Consider the following 19,925-nt stretch of genomic DNA (forward strand, 5'->3'; position numbering starts at 1 on the left):
GGGCATGGCACAGGGCTCAGCATCACTTCCCCACTGCCTGCATGTCCCAAAACCTATCCCCAACTCCAATCCAGCCTGCAGATGGATGAGCTAAGGGCCACACTGAATCATACTTTTTCCCTCAAGTTGGCACCCAGCCCTCCTTCTATAGCTTCTCCTGGCTCGGCTTCAACAGCAATAGGTTTTATTATTATGCCTTGCTGCCCTAATTCTCTCCACACTCAATTTTCCATTGACTTGCTGACCCTCAGTGCATCGGCTCGCTCTGGGCAGACAGCATTGGTCCCCAGCCCATGGCAGGGACCTCAGCATTTGGATTTGGGGCAGAGGAGCAAAAGCATCCCAGGAGAGAGGGAGCGGGCTGGGAGGAACAGGAGGAGCACAACTGGAGGCAGCTGCCTGCTGGGCAAAACATGGAGATGGAGAATGGCTCGTGATTACAATCTGGAGGGCTTCTATGCACTGAAAGGGAACTGATTCAATTGTGCCACAACTCCTGAAAGCTGTCAGCAATCAGGCGTGCTCCTAAATGAACAATCATCAGAGGTGGTGAGCACGGCGAGGTACAGCCATGGGGCTCACTGCAGCTGTGCTTTCCTTCTGCAGCAGCATGGCTGGGGAAAGGGGCCAGCACCCAGGGGGACAGGTTTGGCAGCCCCTCAACTGCAGCACTCACACACCTTCCCAATTCTGAGGGCTGGACCAACCTACTGCACTGGACTCACCTGCTGCAATATGCATTGACTCAAAGTACAATTCACTTCCACCTTATGAGCCAGGTCCTTCCCAGTGTCCAGGACACTTCACAGCAATACTTCCCAACCCAAACACCACAGGCTCCATCCTCCCCCTTCCATTCACAGAGCTCCCATCGACCCAATCAAAGTTGATTTTTTTTAAGCTCTACAGAACTACCACTTAAGGACAGGCAGACCGGTGAAGCTTGCTGAAATCACCACATGCCCGCTATAGGTAGAAGCCATCCCATTATCCAAGGAGATTGTAATTACCTCATTTGCCTATTTAAAGGATACTGTGACAGTGTTTAAGTTGGAATGCTTTAGTTATTTGCTAAAAATTATGTGCTAGCAATCAAGTGAGAATTTAAGCTGTAATACAGTCACAGCAATATTGCCAGTAATTTGTGTAACCAATAACAATTACTTGCAATGGATTAACCAACATGTTTAAATACGCTTTTATACACACACACACGTATATAAAGGTATAAACTTTTCCTTCAGTGGTCAGAGCCATTGCTCCTAGAACAGAACGACACTCCTAGAACGGCCAGAGCACATCAGATCATGAAAGCAACAGCTCTGGTCTAAACAATATAAAACATTAACCCTCACTCTTGATTCTGACCTCTCTGAACTCCAGTTTTCCAAGTGGATGCAGAAGGTGACGTCCCCATCAGCTGAGAGCAAACCATCCCAGCAGGGAGAGCTTACCTCAAGGAGACAAATGAGCAGCTCTGCCAGAAAGGGGCTACTCTGAACCACACAAGAGCAGGTGATGGCCGCAGTCACACAGCATGGCCCCATCCAGCAGCAGCCAGCTAATTTGTGCTTCATTTTCAGCCTGAATTTAGCTAATTGCAGCTCCAGCTGCAGCACAGACTCATGCACTCAGACAGTGGTGATGCACTGGAACAGGTTGCCCAAGGAGGCTGTGGATGCCCCATTCCTGCAGGCATTCAAGGCCAGACTGAATGTGGCTCTGGGCAGCCTGGTCTGCAGGTTGGTGACCCTGCACATAGCAGGGGGTTGGAACTAGATGATCATTGTGGTCCTTTCCAACCCAGGCCATTCTATGATTCAACCTGCTGGGTTGAATCAAGAGCTGAGGCTGGGGGGCTTTGCTCTGAGCAGCCTTATTTCCCCCCCACATACAGAGAGGTGGCCAAGTGATGCTGTCTTCCACATCAGGGAAAGGCCACAGGTGTGTGCCTGGAGAATAAGCCTCATCCACAGCACGGGAAAGAACAAAACTCCCAGCACAAAGCCAGGCTCAACCCCTCACCAGCTCTGTTGCCCTGACACACTGCACATCCCTTCCCCTGCACACCCATGGACTCAACAGCTAAATATCAGCCTGCAGGAGAGAAAGATGCAGCCGGGATCAGTCAATGCAGAGGTAACACAGCACAACCTGAGCAGGTCGGGGCAGCACCACTTCCATAAGGAATGGCAGAAGAGAGGCACCAAGCAGCCTGGTGATACGGGCTGCCCAAGGAAAGGCTTCAGAACAGAGGAAGATGATGTAGAGGATCTAATTTCAACGGATTTTCAGAGAGCTTATGATAAAAGTGCTTCATGAAAGATTAAGGAAAATAAATGGCCGCCCTGTAAGGGGCACAGCCAGGCACGGATTATAGCCAGTTAAGACCAAAGGAAACAAACAGAGTGCTTGCTAAGCCAAGCAGAGGGCAGCAGGGCCATCTGCATTCAGGGGAGGATGGAGCACAGCAGGGCTGAGAACATCCTGCATTGGGTGGGGAGCGCCGTGCACAAATAACATCCCAGATAACCCCACAAATCAGTGAGGATGAGGGAATTGCACCCCATGCACTGTCCTTGGAACTGTGGTGCCACTGGAACCCAGGACTGCATCCAGCTGGAAAAGCAGGGAGAAGCCAGAGGTGGAACAGAGGGAGAATCACCAAAACCCACCAACCAAGCCCCAGCACACCCAATGACCACATCCCCCAGTGCCACATTCTCTGAACGCCTCCAGGGATGGTGACTGATGCTCCATCCCAACAAGGACGAGATGCATGGCCAGCACAGACTGTCCGTGCACACTGCATGGGAAAGCCCCATCAAATGGGATTTCTCCCCATCGGGGGCTTTTCCTCCGGCACAAATGTATTTAAAAAGAAGATAAAGCATCTCCGGTTTGAGTGAGGTTTTATTCAGAGAAATCTCTGGCTCAGAAATAATTGCCATTTGCTGTAATTGGTGAGATGCAGGAAGGGACTAGATACAAGTGGAGTCTGGTGCAATTTTGGGAGATTTGTTACGCTTAGCTCACTTCTATCAATTTCAGTGGCTCAGACGCTTATGACCTGTTGCTCAGCTTATTGTGAAAATGGCTTTTATTTACTGCACTTCCATTAAAAGATGAAATCCATGCATAGGGCTCACAGGGCAGAAAATCACAGTTTACGTCTCAGCTTATCTCCCTTCAGCGGCCTCGGCTCATTTTCGCCCTGGCTCACTCCCAGCTGCTATAAAAAATAATAACAAAAAGAAAAAAAAAAAAGATTTCTGAGCAGCATTTGGAGTAGCCAAAGGCTACTGCCTGCACCTATGGGATGGGGTGAGCAAGGCTCCTGCAGCCCACAATTTTTGCAGCACTCCCTCTCTCACTTCTCTACAAGACTGCAGCACCAGGCGGTGCACCCAGCCCATGCATCAGCAAGGAAAGCATCACAGATGCAGCTGCTCACATGCATGCTGCTTTGCAGGGTGGGCACTGCAGTGACCCCAAGGACAGAAACACTCCTGGGGTCCTGTGCAAGGCAGCTGCCTGCATCCCCACACCTCCTAAAGCAGAGTTGCTAAGGTTACCCCTCAGCATAGATCAGGAGATGCTGTGCACATGCTGGGGAGGAGGGGAAACTTGAAACAATGCAGAGCAGTTTTAGTACAGGAAAAGCAAAGAAGCACCCTAATTACTAATGGGACTGTGCCATCACAGCCAGACCCACCAGCCCCTTGGGGAGCTGCTGCCTTCAGATGGGCAATGGGCACACCTCAGGATGCTCCGCCATGTAACATCTCCCCCCACTCACATCTTTCTCTTCCTGCTGTGCACTGAGCAGCACACAATGCTCACTCAGTCAAGGTCACCTTGTAAGCCAGTAGCAAGGGCACAATGCAGAGCCCAGAACCCCTTCAAAGCCCCATTATTCACCAGATGGATCTGAACAAGGCCAAAGTTTCCCTTCCCTCTACCTTCCAACCAACACGCTGCCTTCACCTCCTTCAGCCCCCTCACTCCTCTGCTCTGTGCTGCTGAGACCTCACCTGGAGTATTGCATCCAGATGTGGGGCCCCCAGTACAACAGAGACATGAATCTGCTGAAGCACATCCAGAGGAGCAACGCAGAAGTGCACCAAGGGCTGGAACAGAACCCTATGAGGACAGGCTGAGAGCTGGGGCAGTGCAGCATGGGGAGGAGAATGCTGTAGGGAGAGCTGAGAGCAGCCTGTCAGTATCTACAGGGCTGTGAGAAGGAAGGGGACAAACTCTTTAGCAGGGTATGCTGTGACAGGATAAGGGTGAATGGATTAGTTTGGATACAAGAAAAGTTTTTCACAATAAGGGCAGTGGCACAGGTTGCCCAGAGAGGTGGTAGATGCTCCATCCCCAGAAACACTCATGGTGAGGAAACAGGACTCTGAGCACCTCGCAGGTGTCCCTGGTCACAGCAGCAGAATTGGACCAGGTATCCTTTAAGGGTCCTTTCCAACTCCAAAGACTCTACGATTCCCAGCCCCAACCACACTGCCAGTGCACTGCGTCCCACCACCAAGCGCTGCTTTGCAAACCAGTCTCTCCACTTCTCCACTCTCCCCTCCTCCAGAAGCCACCAAGGCAATGTGTCACCATGCTGGTACACGACACACTCTCATATGTGGGAGCAGCAGGCACAGGGAGCCCAGGGCTGTCCCACCCATCACAGCACAGAGGTTGGAAACAGTGGGAGAACATCAGGACCTGCCCAGGTTCCATCGCCAAGCTTTCTAGGAACAGGAAGCACCGTTCCTGGATGGTGCTGCTGCTGGGGTGGCACTGAGCTGTTCCACAGAAGTTGAAGAGCAGCAGGAATAAAAAAAGCAGCTGCAGCCAAAAATGCAAAGAGATCCCTGGAAATGAAGCGTTTGCCAAGCTTCTCCCTCAAGCTTCGAGGCACCCACTCATCCTCCCCGAGGGCCTGTCAGACTCACATGGCAAAAAATACTCACTGCACACCCACCCGAACCCAAAAGAAAGGACCCTGAAATAAACCTGGAATCCAGGACTGGCAGGAAGACAAAGTTGGGGGTGGAAGAAGAATTTTCGGTGCCTATTTTCTGCTGAAGGAACTGCCTGACAGCACTTCTGCAGCGGGCCAGGGCTCGTGGCCCTGTAACTAGCACAGCCCCCTCAGACATCGTAATAGATGGCTTTTAATTACAGGGCACGGCCTCAGAGGCACTGGCTATCTGAGAGCAAGCAACAGAAACTGGAACTTAACAGCAACACGAACCCATCACCCCACGGTGATGCATTTAGGTCAAGGAAAAGAAAATGCCAAGAAGAGGCACAGATGGGTGTCCAGCTGTGCTATCCAACACATCACACACCACAGACGTCATCTTCTGTCCTGCATCCCAGCAGGGTGCACCCAAGGGGATGGCATGGAGCTGCCAGGGGAGGGCTGGGGAAAGGTTGTACCCCAAAGGGTGGTGGGCACAGCACAGCTCCCAGGGCAGCAGGCCTGGAGCTGAGGGAACACCAGGACACCACTCAGACATGGGGACAGGGTTTGGATGGGGGTGCTGCGTGGAGCTGGGAATTGGACCCGGTGATCCTTATGGGTTCATTCCAACTCAGGGTATTCTATGATCAAGCTGCAGGTGTCCCTGTTCACCAAAGAGAGTTGGACTAGACAAGCTTTAAGGGTCCTTTCCAGCTCCAATGATTCTAGGATCCCCGGTGGTCCCTTCCAGTTTGGGGCATTCCATGATTCTATGACCTGCAGCTCAGACAGGAGAGGCAAAGCAGAGGCTGTGGAGATGGAGAAGTCTCAAGAGAAGTCTCTGGAGAAGGCTGTGAGCTGCTGGGAACTCCCCATGCTCTGCCCCTCCTCACCTTGCACTCACAGCCAGCCCCTACCCCAGCTAAAGCAGCCCAGGGCTGCAGGAGACCATTTCCAGCCTCCCCCCTCCACCCACAGCCCAGATGCTGTCCTTTGGCTAATCCATTATGCAGATGCTTGCTAAACAGCTGTGAAAAATTTGTTTGCATTTGTCAGTTTTCAGACCAGCTTGAACCACAATGAGCACAGCTGCTCCCACCGCTCCTCAGCTCCAGGAGCACCACCAGCACCATCACATCCTTTTGGGCCACAGACAACAGCCAAAGCCCCCACATGGGCTCTGCCCACCTCTGGGGATGGCCCCGACCCATTCTGGCCAGGGAAGGTTTTGTCAAGAGCTGTCTTTCATGCAGACTTTTTTTTTTTTTTTTTTAAACGTGTCAGTTTAAATTTGCTCTAATACTTTCATCTTCAAAACAGTGTCACGATTCCCCTACAGCATTTTCATAACAATGCTGCCCTTTCTGCTTCAAAATATCTCTTCTAACTTATTGTTCACACACACACACACACACACACAACTCTAAAGCCCTACACTGAGGAGTTGCAATAAAACTGGAACACGTTGCTCTTTGAGTAATGACAACTATTCCTTTCATCTAGCACTAATTAACACAAACACTGAACACAGACCCTCAACCAGCACTCAGAATGGCTGGGAGGCACGGGATGGATGAGAGCCAGAGGGATGGATGGAAAGATGAAGAACTGGAGCAATGGATGGAGAAGTGGATGGCTGTGTGGAAAACTGGAGGGATGGATGTGTGGGTGATGGAGAACTGGGTGCGTGGATGGAGAACTGGAGAACTGAAAGGATGGATGTGTGGATGGGGAACCAGGGGGATAGATGGAAAAGTGGATGGATGGGTGTGTGGATGAAGAATGGAGGGCTGGAAGTGTGGATGGAGGAAGAACTGTGTGGAGCTGCTGTGCGATCCTTGCAGCTTATACAAGAGGCACAGACCCCTACGACAGCCAGGTGCAAGCAAGCTCCACATCCAAAGGCAGCAAACTCCTGAGAGCTGCACAGAATGGACCTGGTGGCCCCAGTGGCCCCAGTGGACCGTGCTCCTGCTGCAATCCTTCCCTTGGCTACAGACGCTGGTCCCTGAGCAGCTCCCTGACCCTGCAGGTATCAGGATGGATTTGCAAGAAGTAAAGCAGGCTGAGCAACACACTCTCAGCAGTCCCAGGGAAGCTGCAGCTCATTCCCCAGCACCCATGCCCTCCAGCTGCTACAGACAAGGTGAGAAGCACCATTACAAACAGCAAAGCTGTTCTTCCATCCAAGCCTTCCCTCACCCAACAACAGCAAAAGAAGAATATCAACACCTCCTGCTTTGCCCTCAGGTGCCTTCAGAACCGTTTTACAGAGAGGCGATCAGAACAAGCAGTGATAACTGCAATCCCACGTTAACAGGCTAGGTTTGCAACATGAGCCGCAGCCAGGGCACGGACTTCTTCACTTCCCAGCCACCCTATGAGGTGAAGAGCTGCTGCCCCATGCCAGCTCCACGTAGGACACAGCAATGTGGGACAGCACCCCGCAGGGAGGTGAGGATGGAGCTGCTGCAGATGTGCACCATTCCTGCTGCGGGAAGGGGAGGCTCTGCAAACCAAGGTCTGCTGAAAAATGAGTTTAAAATCACTCACAGCATACGCACCAAGGCTGTGCAGCAACATGTCAAAGAACTTCAAGAGCCAAACGTAGGTCCCCACCAGCAGAGCAGGGACAGTGGAGGAACACCGAAGGGTTGCTCTACAGAGGGAGGGCTCTCACCAAGCACAGCTTTCCTGCAGCATCCCCCAAAGCACCCTGCATCCCCACCTTGCCTCAGGCTGCCCAGCTGGGAGCAGTGCTGCAAACAGGATTTTTTCCCTGTTTCACCTTTCATTGGCTCATTGAAACATGCTGTAAAACCCCTCAGGAGGGGCAGGTTTACAACAGCCTGCAAAGCAAGCCTGAGCAGCAGAGACCATCTCCCCAGGCACACACATTCTGAGTAGAGCATTCAATTTTGGGATGCCACGGGTATCCCCACACCCTAACTCAGCAAAGCCCAAACTCTGCCCTGATGATCTGATCACTGTGATTCTCAGCCCCATTCCCACGCGGCACAGCACACAGTGTGCTTAAGGCACAGCCTGCTGTTCGGCAGCACGGCCAGCTGCTGCAAGAGCAGAGCAAAGCCCAGGACGGTGCAAGCTGCCGCGCAGCAATCCCCCACGCTGGCTGTGAGCAGCCCCTACAGGCAGCGGCCCAGACCTCCCTCCGTGCTGCACACCACACATCCTCCATCTCCCGTGCACCAGGATGCCCTTAATGGGTACGAGAGAAGGCAAGTTCGGATTTTACAGTTTTACAGCATACATTGGAGGAGCGACACAGGATGGGAAAACGCATCCCATAAACTAACTGCTAAACAACGCAGGCTAAGTGAGCACCACTCCAAACCGAAATAGATTTGAGCTAACTTCAGCTTTTCAAGCATATGCCTCTGATGACGGCTTCTTTTAGTGCCATTTCTCCCACTTGCAATGTGGATTTTTGGGCGCTGCCACCAACAACAGAGCTTTAAACACCCACCACTGCAGCTCTGGGGATGCCAGGAGCAGGTGTCACCTTGGAAGGAGATGCAGGGTGACAAGATGTGGTCTCAGCCCCCAGTGCTGCCCCTAAAGCAGCCCCACAGCTGAACCTTATGGCCAGGAGCCATTTCTCAGCACTCCCACCTTCCTGGGGCCACACGGAGGGCACGTTCCCCTGTGAACTCTTCTGCTGCCGACATCCAAAGCTGTTGAAGCCGTGCAAAAAATTAATCCACACCCACTCCTACTGCCCCCAGGAAGAATATTTCTTCACTGCTTTTGCATAACAAACAGCTGCACCGCTCTCCTTTGACTCCCAGGAAACTCAGGGAAAAACAAGCAGAGCGTAGCACTGAGCTGAGACGAGACCCACACAGCTCCCGGGGTGAGGCAGGGAGCATTCGTAGCCATCACCAACGGCATTCCATCACCTGCAGCACAGCACATCTGCAAAGCTCCTCTGGAACTCCTAGAGATGAAAGGTGTGCTGCAAGAGGAGTGTGTTACATCTGTGGGTTTTGTTACAGCACACAGCTCCCAGCTCAGCTTTATTGCCGGAACACAAAGTTCATCCAGAGCCCAGGGGCTGTGTGTGACCACCTCGGCATCACCAGGGATGGGGATGCAGCACCCAGTGGGCTACTTGTGCAGATGAGACCGATGCCACCCACCTCACAGCCCTCATGCTGTCTCCCTGCCAAATGCTCCTGTCAGGTCCCCAAAATGCTGCGAGCAGCTCCTCTGCAGCATCCCTCCTCTTCAGCTTCAGAGCCTCATAGCCCAAAGCCCACTGCAGGTCAGGACCAGGGAGCTCTTTGAGAGATGAGAATGAATTGAGACCTATAAATGAGTCTGTGGGTGTAGCTGGAGCCTGCTCTGCCCAGTTTGGATGGGTGAGGGAGGGGAATGCACACCAACCCACCACTCTCTGCATCGCCTTCCCAACCTCACCCATGGGCACCTCCTCCCAGAGCCCTCCATCTCTCTCCCATGCCTTGGGGAGACACAGAGCTCCACTGCAAAGTGACACCAGCAAAAGTGCTGCAGAGAAACCCGGGGAGAAACCCCCCAGACTGCAAGCTTGGCAGGAGGGAGCTTAAACTCCTCCAATTTACACAGCAGAGAGTTACAGGAGACAAGAAAGAACTATGACTGAAGCAGGCACTGCAGCCTCAGCCCAGCCTGTCCCACCAAGAGATAAGGGAAAAAGAATGTGACCCGAAGCCTCAAAAACAGCAGTACAGCTGACTTCTTCACTGATGTCCTTGGAGACTGCCAGCCTCCTGCATCTCCCCATCCCACACCATAGGGAGCTGCTACAGCCACAGCCAGGCATCCCCAGCCTCGAGCCCAAATGGGACACAACTGAAGAGAATGAATGTGGAGAGGTGGTGGTTCTGCAGGTCAGCATCAGATCCACCGCTGGATTCCCTGGACCCACTGCTTATTCATCTGCCATTTGCTTTGGGGAGGGTCAATTGCCACACTAAGTTTACTTTAAGGTCTCTGCAAGCACAGCACCTCCCCACAGGCACATCCCACCAACATCACAGAAAGAAAGGTCCCAGATCCCAAAACCACTGCTCCCCATCCCTACAGGACAGCTGCTTTGAACATGCCTAGGAGCAGCCCCATCAGCACCATAAGCTTCCTAAACACAGCAGTTAGCAGGTGACTGAGAAATCTCTTTTACTGCTGATGCTGCTAATGGAAAATTTCTCCCCTTTCTGTGCTGCTTTCAAAGCCAGTCTGGTTTCACGCAGACTTTGTCTTGCACGGAGACAGCGGAGCTGGAGGCACGGAGGGAGGGGTGCAAGACTGGCAGGGAGCTGGTAATGAGAAACAGAGGGATTCGTGTCTCCCCCAAGTACGTGTGCCTCCCTCCCTGCCAGCCCCTATCTGCCCCATCTCCTTGCCAGAAAGCTCTGCCCAGCAGTGCAGACGCAGGAAGCCGCGACTGCTGCTCACCCCCTCCGCATACCACTCTGCTTCTTCAATACCATTAAGTGTCTCCATACTGTCTGGACACTGGAAACCTTAACCAAATTAGCCGGGACCCGAGCAGCAGCACGAGCATTCAATTCTTTTAAGTGGCACCACTTTTTCAGCTGGTTGTACACAGGCAGATCTCCGCCCGATGCCGGCACAGCGAGGAGGGCTGGTCGAGGTCTCCCACTGCCCAATGCAGGAGGGAAATTCCCAAAATGAGCTGCGCCATGGGGACAGCATTGTCAATGAAAGGCTTCAACCAAAGCATTTCTATTTCCTCCCCTTTTCCCTCCAGCCCATCTGCCCCCATGCTCCACCAGGCATTTTGCTGCGCTGGGAGGTGCTTCTCCAGCCACCTGTGACTGCTAACATATGTGCCAGCAGCACGAGATCAGCCCCTCACTGCTCCCACAGGTGACATCAATCTGTCCCCATCCTGGCTCACACAGACCTGTGCCTGCATTCCTTTCCCTGGCACCAGCACAGCCCATCAGCTCAGGGGGTTCCAGTAGCAGCACCCCATCACTATGGCAGCCCCAAGGCTTGCTGGCCAGCCATCCCAGCTTCACAGCCATACCCAGGGCTTAGAAAGGCACAGGTAGCACATTTTGGAGGCAGTTCCCTCCTGCACTGAGCACAGGCTGCCCTGGAGGACACTCACCCCCCATCCCAGCCCCAGTGTGCACAGAGAAACCTCCCGGAGAAAAGCACCTTTCTCCCTGCAGTAACAGAGCTCACTCCTGGCACACTGACATCCCAAGCCCCGCTGCTGCCGTGGGGAGCAGGGGATCCCAGCACAGCCTTCCAGCCGCCAGCCCCGCCGCGCAGCGCTGCCTGCTTTGCTATAGTTAATCTTCTGTTGCCACTAGCTGGTCAACATGGGTACTCTTGGAAAGCAGCAATTCCCCGAGTACAGCTTCCAGTACAGCTACAGATTCCAGTTTGAGCTGGGAATTTCTCTCCTGGAGACAAAACCAAATCCATGCAAGCCCACCTGACCGTGCTGGACGTGCCACGTCTGACTCCGCTTTGGGGTCAGCACTCATGCCAGAGCTGACCCACCCCAAGGAACACCTCCGTGCCCACAGCCCTCTGGGTGCTATAGGGCTCACTCCCCTGCATCCACTGTGGAGGGACCTTGAGCCCAGAACCCCCTCCCAGGGCTCACAGGGATAAATGCAACCGCAGCATTCAGTAGCACTGCAGTACCACTGCCCTCCCCAGGTTGTCCCCATCCATGCAGATCTGACCTAAACCTCAGATACTGCAATATAAAAGAAATAAAAAATAGAACTTAATTGACTACACCTCTGCCCAGCAGGCTGTGCACCTGAAGGACCTGCCCTCCTTTAAAGCAGCACCAAAAAGCTCCATTCCCAGCAGGGTTCCAGGCAGCCCTCAGTCTCCCCACCTGCTCCACAAAACCCACAGCTGTTGACAAAAGCAAAGAGCAGCAAAACCCTGCTCACGTCTGCTCAAAAGAAAAAGGAGAAGAAAAAAAAAAAAAAAAGCAGTAAATTCAAACAATCTACAGGGAACTAAGTGCTTTCCATTATTTTAATGCATTCTTATCCCAGAGAAAAAGAGAAGTTCCAAAATGGCTTCGAGAAAAGTTCAGAGAAAAAAAGAGAAGTGCTGGAGGAGCTGCATGGCTCCAGGATGGAGATACCTGCACTGGGATGGATGCAGGCGATACACAGCACCACTCCGACAGCCCCAGCACTGCACGCGGGGCACGCTGCACCACCAAAGCCATGTAAGTAAACCATCCTTATGTAAGCCACAATCGGCTAAGAGCAGCAAACGTCTGCCTGCCTGCTTGCCTCTTCCTCCCTCTATATCTGTGTGCACTTTGAGCTCATCCAAACGAGGCGCGGAAGCGAACTGCTCCGCTCCCAAATTGCACTTGAGGCAGAGTGCTGCTATCGCGTGGTGCACGGCACGGACTGCAGCACAGCACACACCTCTCAGCCTCGTCGTGCAGGAACAAAGTCAATGGCACACTGCGCCATTCGCAGTGTAACACCAGAGGAATGAGAGGTGGAGGGGAAAAAAAAGATAATGCCGCAAAGCATCGGTTGTACCCAAGGTTAAGGAAAGGGCAGGAGGCTGTTTCAGGAAAGGGGATGCGCAGCAATTCATAATGCGCTGGTGGCGAAGTTGCATTTGTCATCTCCTGCCATCACCGCGCTTTGCTGTGTGATTTTCAAGTAATGCAAGCATGGGGAAAAGGGAGAACCATCCCTTGTGCATCCATAGAGGGAACACATGGCTCAGACCTGGAGAGAAAGGCCCCAAGTGCTGCCTGCAGGCACTGCTGTCACAGCCAGGAGCACTGCGAGGAGGGAACAAAGTTTGGGGCCCCCACCACCCCTTAACAGCACAGAGCCACCTCCCACCCAGCAGGGCTCCTGGCTGTGCTTTGCAGCACCCACCAGCTCCAAGCAGCCATTCCTTCCACCCGTCTGCCTGCAAATCCAGCAGAAGTTTTGCACTGCTGCAGATGAGGCTCCAGCTGCAGACCCCCATCCTCCAGCAGCACGGCAGGGCTCAGGACCCAAAAGAGGATAGGTCACCTCCTGCAGCTACAGCACTCAAACCAACCCATACCCATGTCAGGGCGATGCTTTAATGCCTGAAAGAGCTTTGGCCCCGGGATGGAGCAGGGCAGTGTGTGGCAGCAGCACTTGGCAGGGAAAGCAAGGGCAGTGCCCAGCAGCCGCCATGCTGCACATGGACAGGATCACATCTTTATTCCAAATAATTTCACTTCTTCGGAAACCACAATGCCAGCACCGGGCACGGGTTTTAAGAGAGCTCCTTACCACAGCCTCACCCACTGAGCTGCCAGCAGCCCGTGCTCATGCCTGGTCTCAGAGGCACTGAGGAGCCTCTGTCACGCTGGAAAGCAGTGGGACTTCAGCCCTTACACATCTCCCTCTGTTCCAGCCTAGACACCCAGCAGACACATCCAGCAACACACACACAAATGTCAGAAATTTACCATCAATGGGGACTACCAAAGAATTTGGCACAGGGAAGTATTTAAAGCAATCCCAGCTTAGTCAATTGCACTGATCTCCCACCAGCAGCACAATTCTCACCTCCAACAGCCCACTTTGAGGCAGCAGCAGCTCTCCAGTCAGTCCCCAACCACTGCTCAGTTTAGATGGAGACGGAGCAGCAGGAAACAAGCACAAAACTTCACTGCCAGCAGCCGAACAGCAAAGCACTGACCCATAGCACAGCTAAGCGTGAGCCTCAGTTGCCACTCCAGGAATGGGAAGAAACACAACAGATTTGAGATATCAGAGCATCCACCACAATCCACAAGACAGATTGTGGGGAAGGATGAGGGCTTTCCCTTCTCAGGATGGCATCCCACTGAGTGCTCTCAGGCCTACCCCAGCCACCCCACTGCCCCATTTAGCTGCACTACACCTGCACAGCCGGGGTCTCACATCCGCAAAGTGACAGCGACCGAAACACAGCTTTGCAAGAAACGTGCCTTGTATTTCAGAGAGCACACATAACCAACACCCCGGGCAAAAAGAAGGGATCTCTCAGACCAAGCCGTGGTCTCTCTACCAGCAGTCAGTCACAGCAATAGGATTTGCAAGACAAGATCACATCTCCGATCTATCAAGACACATTTCTCTCCTCCAACTTGAGCTGTAACCTACACTGCACGCAGAGGGGTTTCTCTGCCTTCTGATATATTTAGATCAGTGCCCAATTCACCCTCAGTCCCTGAAGAAACCGTGCTCTAATCGGGAAATTCAAGGCAGTGAACCACAAAACTTGTTGTTACTTTTAATCACTGTGAGGCAAACGTCATTCCTACTGCATCCAGCCTTGGGTTCCCACTTCTATTACTTGAAATAGAGCAGCTGGGCTGTGGGGGATTTCGGCAGTTGCGCTGAAGGGAGGCACATGGCAAAGGCAGGATGGAAGAGGCTCAGTTTGAGAAGTGTCACCAACTCATTTATTGCAGGGATTTGCTATGAGGCTTCACAGGAGGGGGGATGGAGCGAGGGGGAGGCACAGCCGGCTGATCTCCCATTGCACCTGGAGAGCAGTGGTCACTGCACGAGGGGACACGGTGCTCAGTGCCCACACAGAGCAGCTCTGGGCACCCACTGCACGCAGCCCAGCTGTGCCGAGCGGCAGCTCAGACACAAAGTTCAGCAGGGATTACCTTATGTACAGACACCAAAAAGCAAGAAAGCCGGTGGCTAAAGAGATCAGCAGAAGCCGTCGGCGCTCTGGCACAGCACACAGCCAGCACTCCACGCAGAATTCTGAGCAGCTCGCTCGGGCTGAGCGGCGCTGCTTACGGCACACAAAGGGCTGAAAGGGACCGAACGAAGCCGGGGCACCCCGACCCCGCGCACCGACACCCAAGCACGGCCATACGGCTATCTGCAGCGCAATCCCCCTCCCCACAAAGGCTGAAACAGGGAGAAAGTCGGCAGACGTTCCGCAACAGAGCCTATCAAGGGAGTTGGGCACGAAGCAAGAACGAGCTGAAGAGCACCGAGACGAAGCATTCAGAAATGCGGGCTGCCGAGAAGAGATCCCGGCTCCGCGGTGCCTCCCCCGGGGCTGAGCCCGGAGCTGGGCAGGGAGCGCTGACTCGCAGGGTGAGCACGGGCAGCGCTCAGGCCCCGCTGAAATCCCTCCCCATAGAAAATAACAGCGATATTTCTGCAAGAACAGAGAGAGAGCGGAAAGCCGCGAAGCAACGCCGGGTGCCGTTGCGGGCTGCGGGCGCTGCGGGCAGAGCCGGGCCGGGAGCGGCCGCCGCTTACCGAGGGTGAAGAAGGGCAGCTCGGTGTTATCCAGATCGTCCTGCACGGCGACGCGGCCGGGCAGCTCGCTGCGGACGAAGAGCAGCAGACGGGAATCGGCGGCGGCGGGCGGCGGGGCTCCGCTCCAGCTGATGTCGTTTTCGCGGAGCACCGGCAGCGTGGACACGGTGACCGTCTTCACGCGGCACGGACCGGGGGGTTCCCGCGACGCCGCCGCCGCCGCCACCGCCGCCGCGCCGGGCCCGCCGCCCAGCAGCACCGCCAGCACCAGCAGCGCCGGAGGAACCGGCGGCAGCGGGGCCGGAGACGCGGAGCGGCGGCGCGGCGGAGCGGCCATGCCGGGCCGGGCGCGGGAGAACCGCGGCGAAGCGACGCGAGGCGAAGCGGGGAGACGCGAGCGGCGCCGGGCGCACTGAGCCGCCCCAGCCCGCCGCCGCCGCCGCCGCCCGGCTCCACCCCCGGCTCCGCCCCCGCCCCGCCCCGGCCCCGTTCGGATCCAGGCCCGTCGCCCAGCGGTCCCGCTCGCCCGCCGCTCTCCGCAGGGCCGCCCCCGTTTCGCAGCGGGCTCCGTTCTCGCCGTCGGCTTTTCCTCGCCGTAAGGTTAACTCGGGCCCCGGTTCCCTCGCTACCTGTAGCAGCCTGCAGGTGGGATCCCGGGCAGCCCGATCCGAGTGCTTGGCGACCGTGCTCACGGCAGGGCGATCTTAAGGCCCCCTGAGCCCGGCTGTGGTCTTGCGATTCTCCCTAGCGCTGTGCCACACCGTCGTGCCTCTCCTGCCATCCCGCTCCAGCACTTCATCCTCTCCCTTCTCCCCATGCCATCACATCTCTCTCCCGTCACCACCGCCCTTTGCAGACCATCCTTTTCCTACTTATCCAGCTTTTCCACGTCTGCTCACTTTCTGGATGTAGCTCATTGCTGCATGTGCTCACAGGCTTATCCTCCCCTTTAGGTTCAGTCTGGCTGCAATAGCACAGAAGCTCCCTGCAAGCTTTTGCTCATTAGCTGGTTGCAGGTGAACAGCCATCAGGTCCCATAGCACATGGAGATGGCTCTCAGTACTGAGCCTGGAGCAGCCACAGCACTGACTTATAGCAGATTTTTGACCTGGTCTTTAACAACCGGCGCTGAAATGGGAGACAGAGGCCAAAATGCTGCTGAGGTCTGATCACAGGTGCCCATATCCATCCATCACACATATGCCCTGACACCATCCGAGAGCTGGATGTGTGCTTACACCAACCAGAAGAGCTCCACAGATGTGTGGTTTTGGCTCACGCTCTGCCTTGAGCCACAGCAGAGCCAAGAGGGATGGGAGGCTGGAATTGCAGGGGGGGATGCTGGAACCACAGAGGTCAGCTGGGAGGCAAACAGACAATTCAGTGGGGCTGAGCCCTGCCCCAACACCAAGAGCTGCCCACAGGTGGGCAGTGACTCACGGCAATGGGGACGGGCAGCCCACAGCAGTTGTGAGCCAATGACTCACAACAACAATTTCCGAGTGACTGCTAATCTACCTGATTTTATTTGTAAATGTACAGATGAAAGAAGATGTCAAAACCCTAACAAAGAGCGCCTAATGCTCAGGCTTATATTATTTCCACAAGCTAATTAAGATCAATTCATCATACGCCTATTGAGGCAAAGCAGCCTTCCGAGATACCCAGGTCACTGAATGTTAAAACCACAACAAGGGCAGGATGGCAGAGACAAAATGCAGCAAACAAACAGCGGGAGCCGTGCCCTGTTCCAGCTCACAGCCCAACAACCACAGCCCCCGTGGAGAGCATCCACATGTGCGCAGGGAGCGTTGGGTTGGGAGATCTGCAACCACGGCAGAAAAGGTTCCCCCACCCATCCTGTTGGTATTATTTTTAAGGGGAAACGGGTAGGTTTGGGACTGGCTGAGGGTGCTGTCACTACACACACACATATTTTTTTTTCCTCGTTTTGAAGATTCTAGGAAGGAGCGAGCAAAGGAACAGCATTGCATAGGCATAGAGAATGACACATGGTAAGACAGTCTGTCTAAAAGGAGATGAGGAGCACTTTTATTTTTTAGAACTGGAAATCCTGCAAAAAAGAGGAACTATTTCTCTGTAGGGCCGTATCCCTGTTGCTTAGGTCTTCTATGTAGCCACTCAGTGTATACCTGCAGGCGTCCCATGCATAGCAGAGACCTTTATACACTGCTAGGCAAGGGGAAACCAGGGGAAGGGAAGAGGAAACTTAGGAAAAGGCAAGGAGAAACCAGGCGAAGGGAAGCTGCAACCTAGGGGAAGGAAAGAAGTCAAGGGGAAATCTCAAGGAAGGCCTTGGGATAACATGTGAAGGCAAGATGAAGGCAGGGGCCAAACTAAGGGAAGGCAAGGCAAAAGCAAGAGGCATCCTAATGGAAGACCAGGGGAAACCTAGGGGATGGATGGGTGCAACCTAGGAGAAGGCAAAGGGAAACCTATGGGAAGCAATGGGAAACCTAGGGGAAAGCAATCTAACCCTTGGGGTCTGGATGGAGCCCAGTGGGCACTGTGCATTGATGTGCTGGTTTATTCCTTCAGATTTGTGCTTGTGGCTGAACTGAAGAGGGGAATGCATCTTCTAGCTTAATCCAGCTGTTCTCTGCTGTAGCATATGGTACTGGACAATGAATGGAATGGATTTTAGGGTGCAGAGTTGGAAAGAGAAGGTTTGGAGACGTGAATTCATACGCTTACTTTCCTGCTGACTGTCCATCTTTGAGCAAGTCATGAGATAATAGAAAAACACACCTGGGAAGGACCTCAGGGGGATGTTCTGTCCGTGCCTCTACCCAGAAGCCAGATCAGCACTGTCTGTCTTACACCCTGTGTGAAATCCTCTGTACACCCGTTTTATTTTGCCTTAATGCCCACATCAGTAAAGCACAGTTAGCAGCTAGCTGAGATTTCTGCAAGCTCTCCTGTACAAACATGGGCGTGATGATAAAGGGGAGCTTTCCTCAAGCCACTGCCTTTAAATAGGCACATTCAGCCTCAATGCAGCCCCCGTGTAAGCACACATCTCAGTTTCTCTGTTGCAAAAAAAGGATTCCACCTGCTTTTTAGTTCTGAAGAATGGAGATAAACACAAAACTGTTTGAAAGCCACTGGTAATATTTGCAAAGTGAAATATTTCTGTCCTGGTTTATAACGGAGGTAATGGATTTCTATTATCCACCCTGAGCAGCATTCAATAGGAAAGCAAATGCTATGAGCAAAGGAAAACACACCACGGCAAGGAAGTTCCTCCTGCTAGGAAGATACTGAGGAGCACTTACTGAACTTTGCTTGTCTTGCAGGAATTGCTGACAGGCCCCATCTGCTGGGGGTGCAGGGGGGAGTGATGGGCTGTCAGGAGGCTGTGGCCCCATTCACACCCAGTGTGCAGCTCAGGGCACACCAGTGCTGTTCCCACCCCTCCATCAGCACATGGAGGCTGGTGTCAGCGCCTGCGTATAGCAAAATGCAAGAAAATAATTCGATGTTGCTGTAACAGATATAAAAGGTTGCAGAAATGGTATGTGTGGCAATCCCAAACGTGGGTTTTCCAGCACAAAAGCACAGGCTGAGTGAGCTGGGCGTTCCTCAGCTATTAGCTGCACCGGTGGGATGCTCTCAGTGCAGCAGGCACAGCGTACGTGCCGTGCCACCTCCTGTCTGCACCTGCCCACCTTCCTTCCAGCTTTTCACCCCAGCGGATTTCTTTCAGCTGAAGTTTCAGGCGCTGCCTTCTTTCTTATTCCCAAGCTGAGCTCCGGGGTTGGTTTCATCTGTATGATGATATCCCAGGTGGGATTCAGAAACCCGTGATTCTGTTGCTCTGCGAGGAACTTTGTGCAGACATTTTACTGGAAAATGCTTAAAATGCTCAAACTTTCCAGGCATAAAAAAGGATGAGGAGAGAGAAATCATTCGAGTTAAAGGGTCACACATGAAGCACTCTTCGACTTCCAATCCCAGGCGCTGGGTTTCTGGGCACGCAGAACTAATGCATCTTTTATCGGCTGGCACCGGGGAGGTTATCGCAAAGCTATCAATAGCAGCTTTCTGAAGTGGCTTTCAATTGGCTCTATTACCAAAGAGATGTGCATACAGCAACAGCCATTAAAATGCACCTTGTATTTACAATACACAGAACATCTTCACTGCTAACACGTCGCCAATCAGAGTGCCAGCAAGCAGAGAAGAAAGTCTGAGCTGTGGTGTAATCATAGGGCTGTGTTTTGAGTCCCATCAGCATCGATAACTCAGCTTGCCCTGTTGGGAAGGTGAGCTGGTGCTCATAACCACAGCATTGGTGCACTCGGTGCTCTTCCTGCCACGTGCTGACACCTTGCAGCCACCAGCTCCACACAGCTCACCCTGCTGCCCCTCTCCAAGCAGCCCCGTGGGCAGAGGGAGGCAGGGATAGCCTGAGAGAGAGCCTCACAGAGACGACTGGAAGGCAACCAACCACTGGAACCAAGGGGGGTGAGGCTTTTGCTGGAACAGACGACAGCAGGAATGCTGCACACTGTTGTTCCCCTCCCTACCAACCAGCCAGTCCATCACTGCCTGCCCTCAGACACCCGTGAGCAATAGCAGCCTCCGGCATCGCTCCCCTCCTTCCCAAGATGAAAGAAACTTTAAATGCACGTAACTCTTGC

General features: G+C 53.6%; 1 protein-coding gene across 1 annotated transcript in view; it reads right to left on the reverse strand.

Annotated features, from left to right (window-relative positions):
- The window catches only part of ASTN2 (astrotactin 2), a gene marked incomplete at both ends in the record, with an annotated part of 256,968 nt that extends 241,370 nt beyond the window's left edge, over positions 1–15,598 (reverse strand). The window contains one exon of the mRNA XM_079544565.1: positions 15,262–15,598. Within this exon, the coding sequence (XP_079400691.1) occupies positions 15,262–15,598 (337 nt within the window). The remainder of the gene's footprint in view (positions 1–15,261) is intronic.
- Positions 15,599–19,925: the final 4,327 nt, after the last annotated feature.

Source organism: Tetrao urogallus (assembly GCF_951394365.1).
Source record: "Tetrao urogallus genome assembly, chromosome: 19".
Lineage (NCBI taxonomy): Eukaryota > Metazoa > Chordata > Aves > Galliformes > Phasianidae > Tetrao > Tetrao urogallus.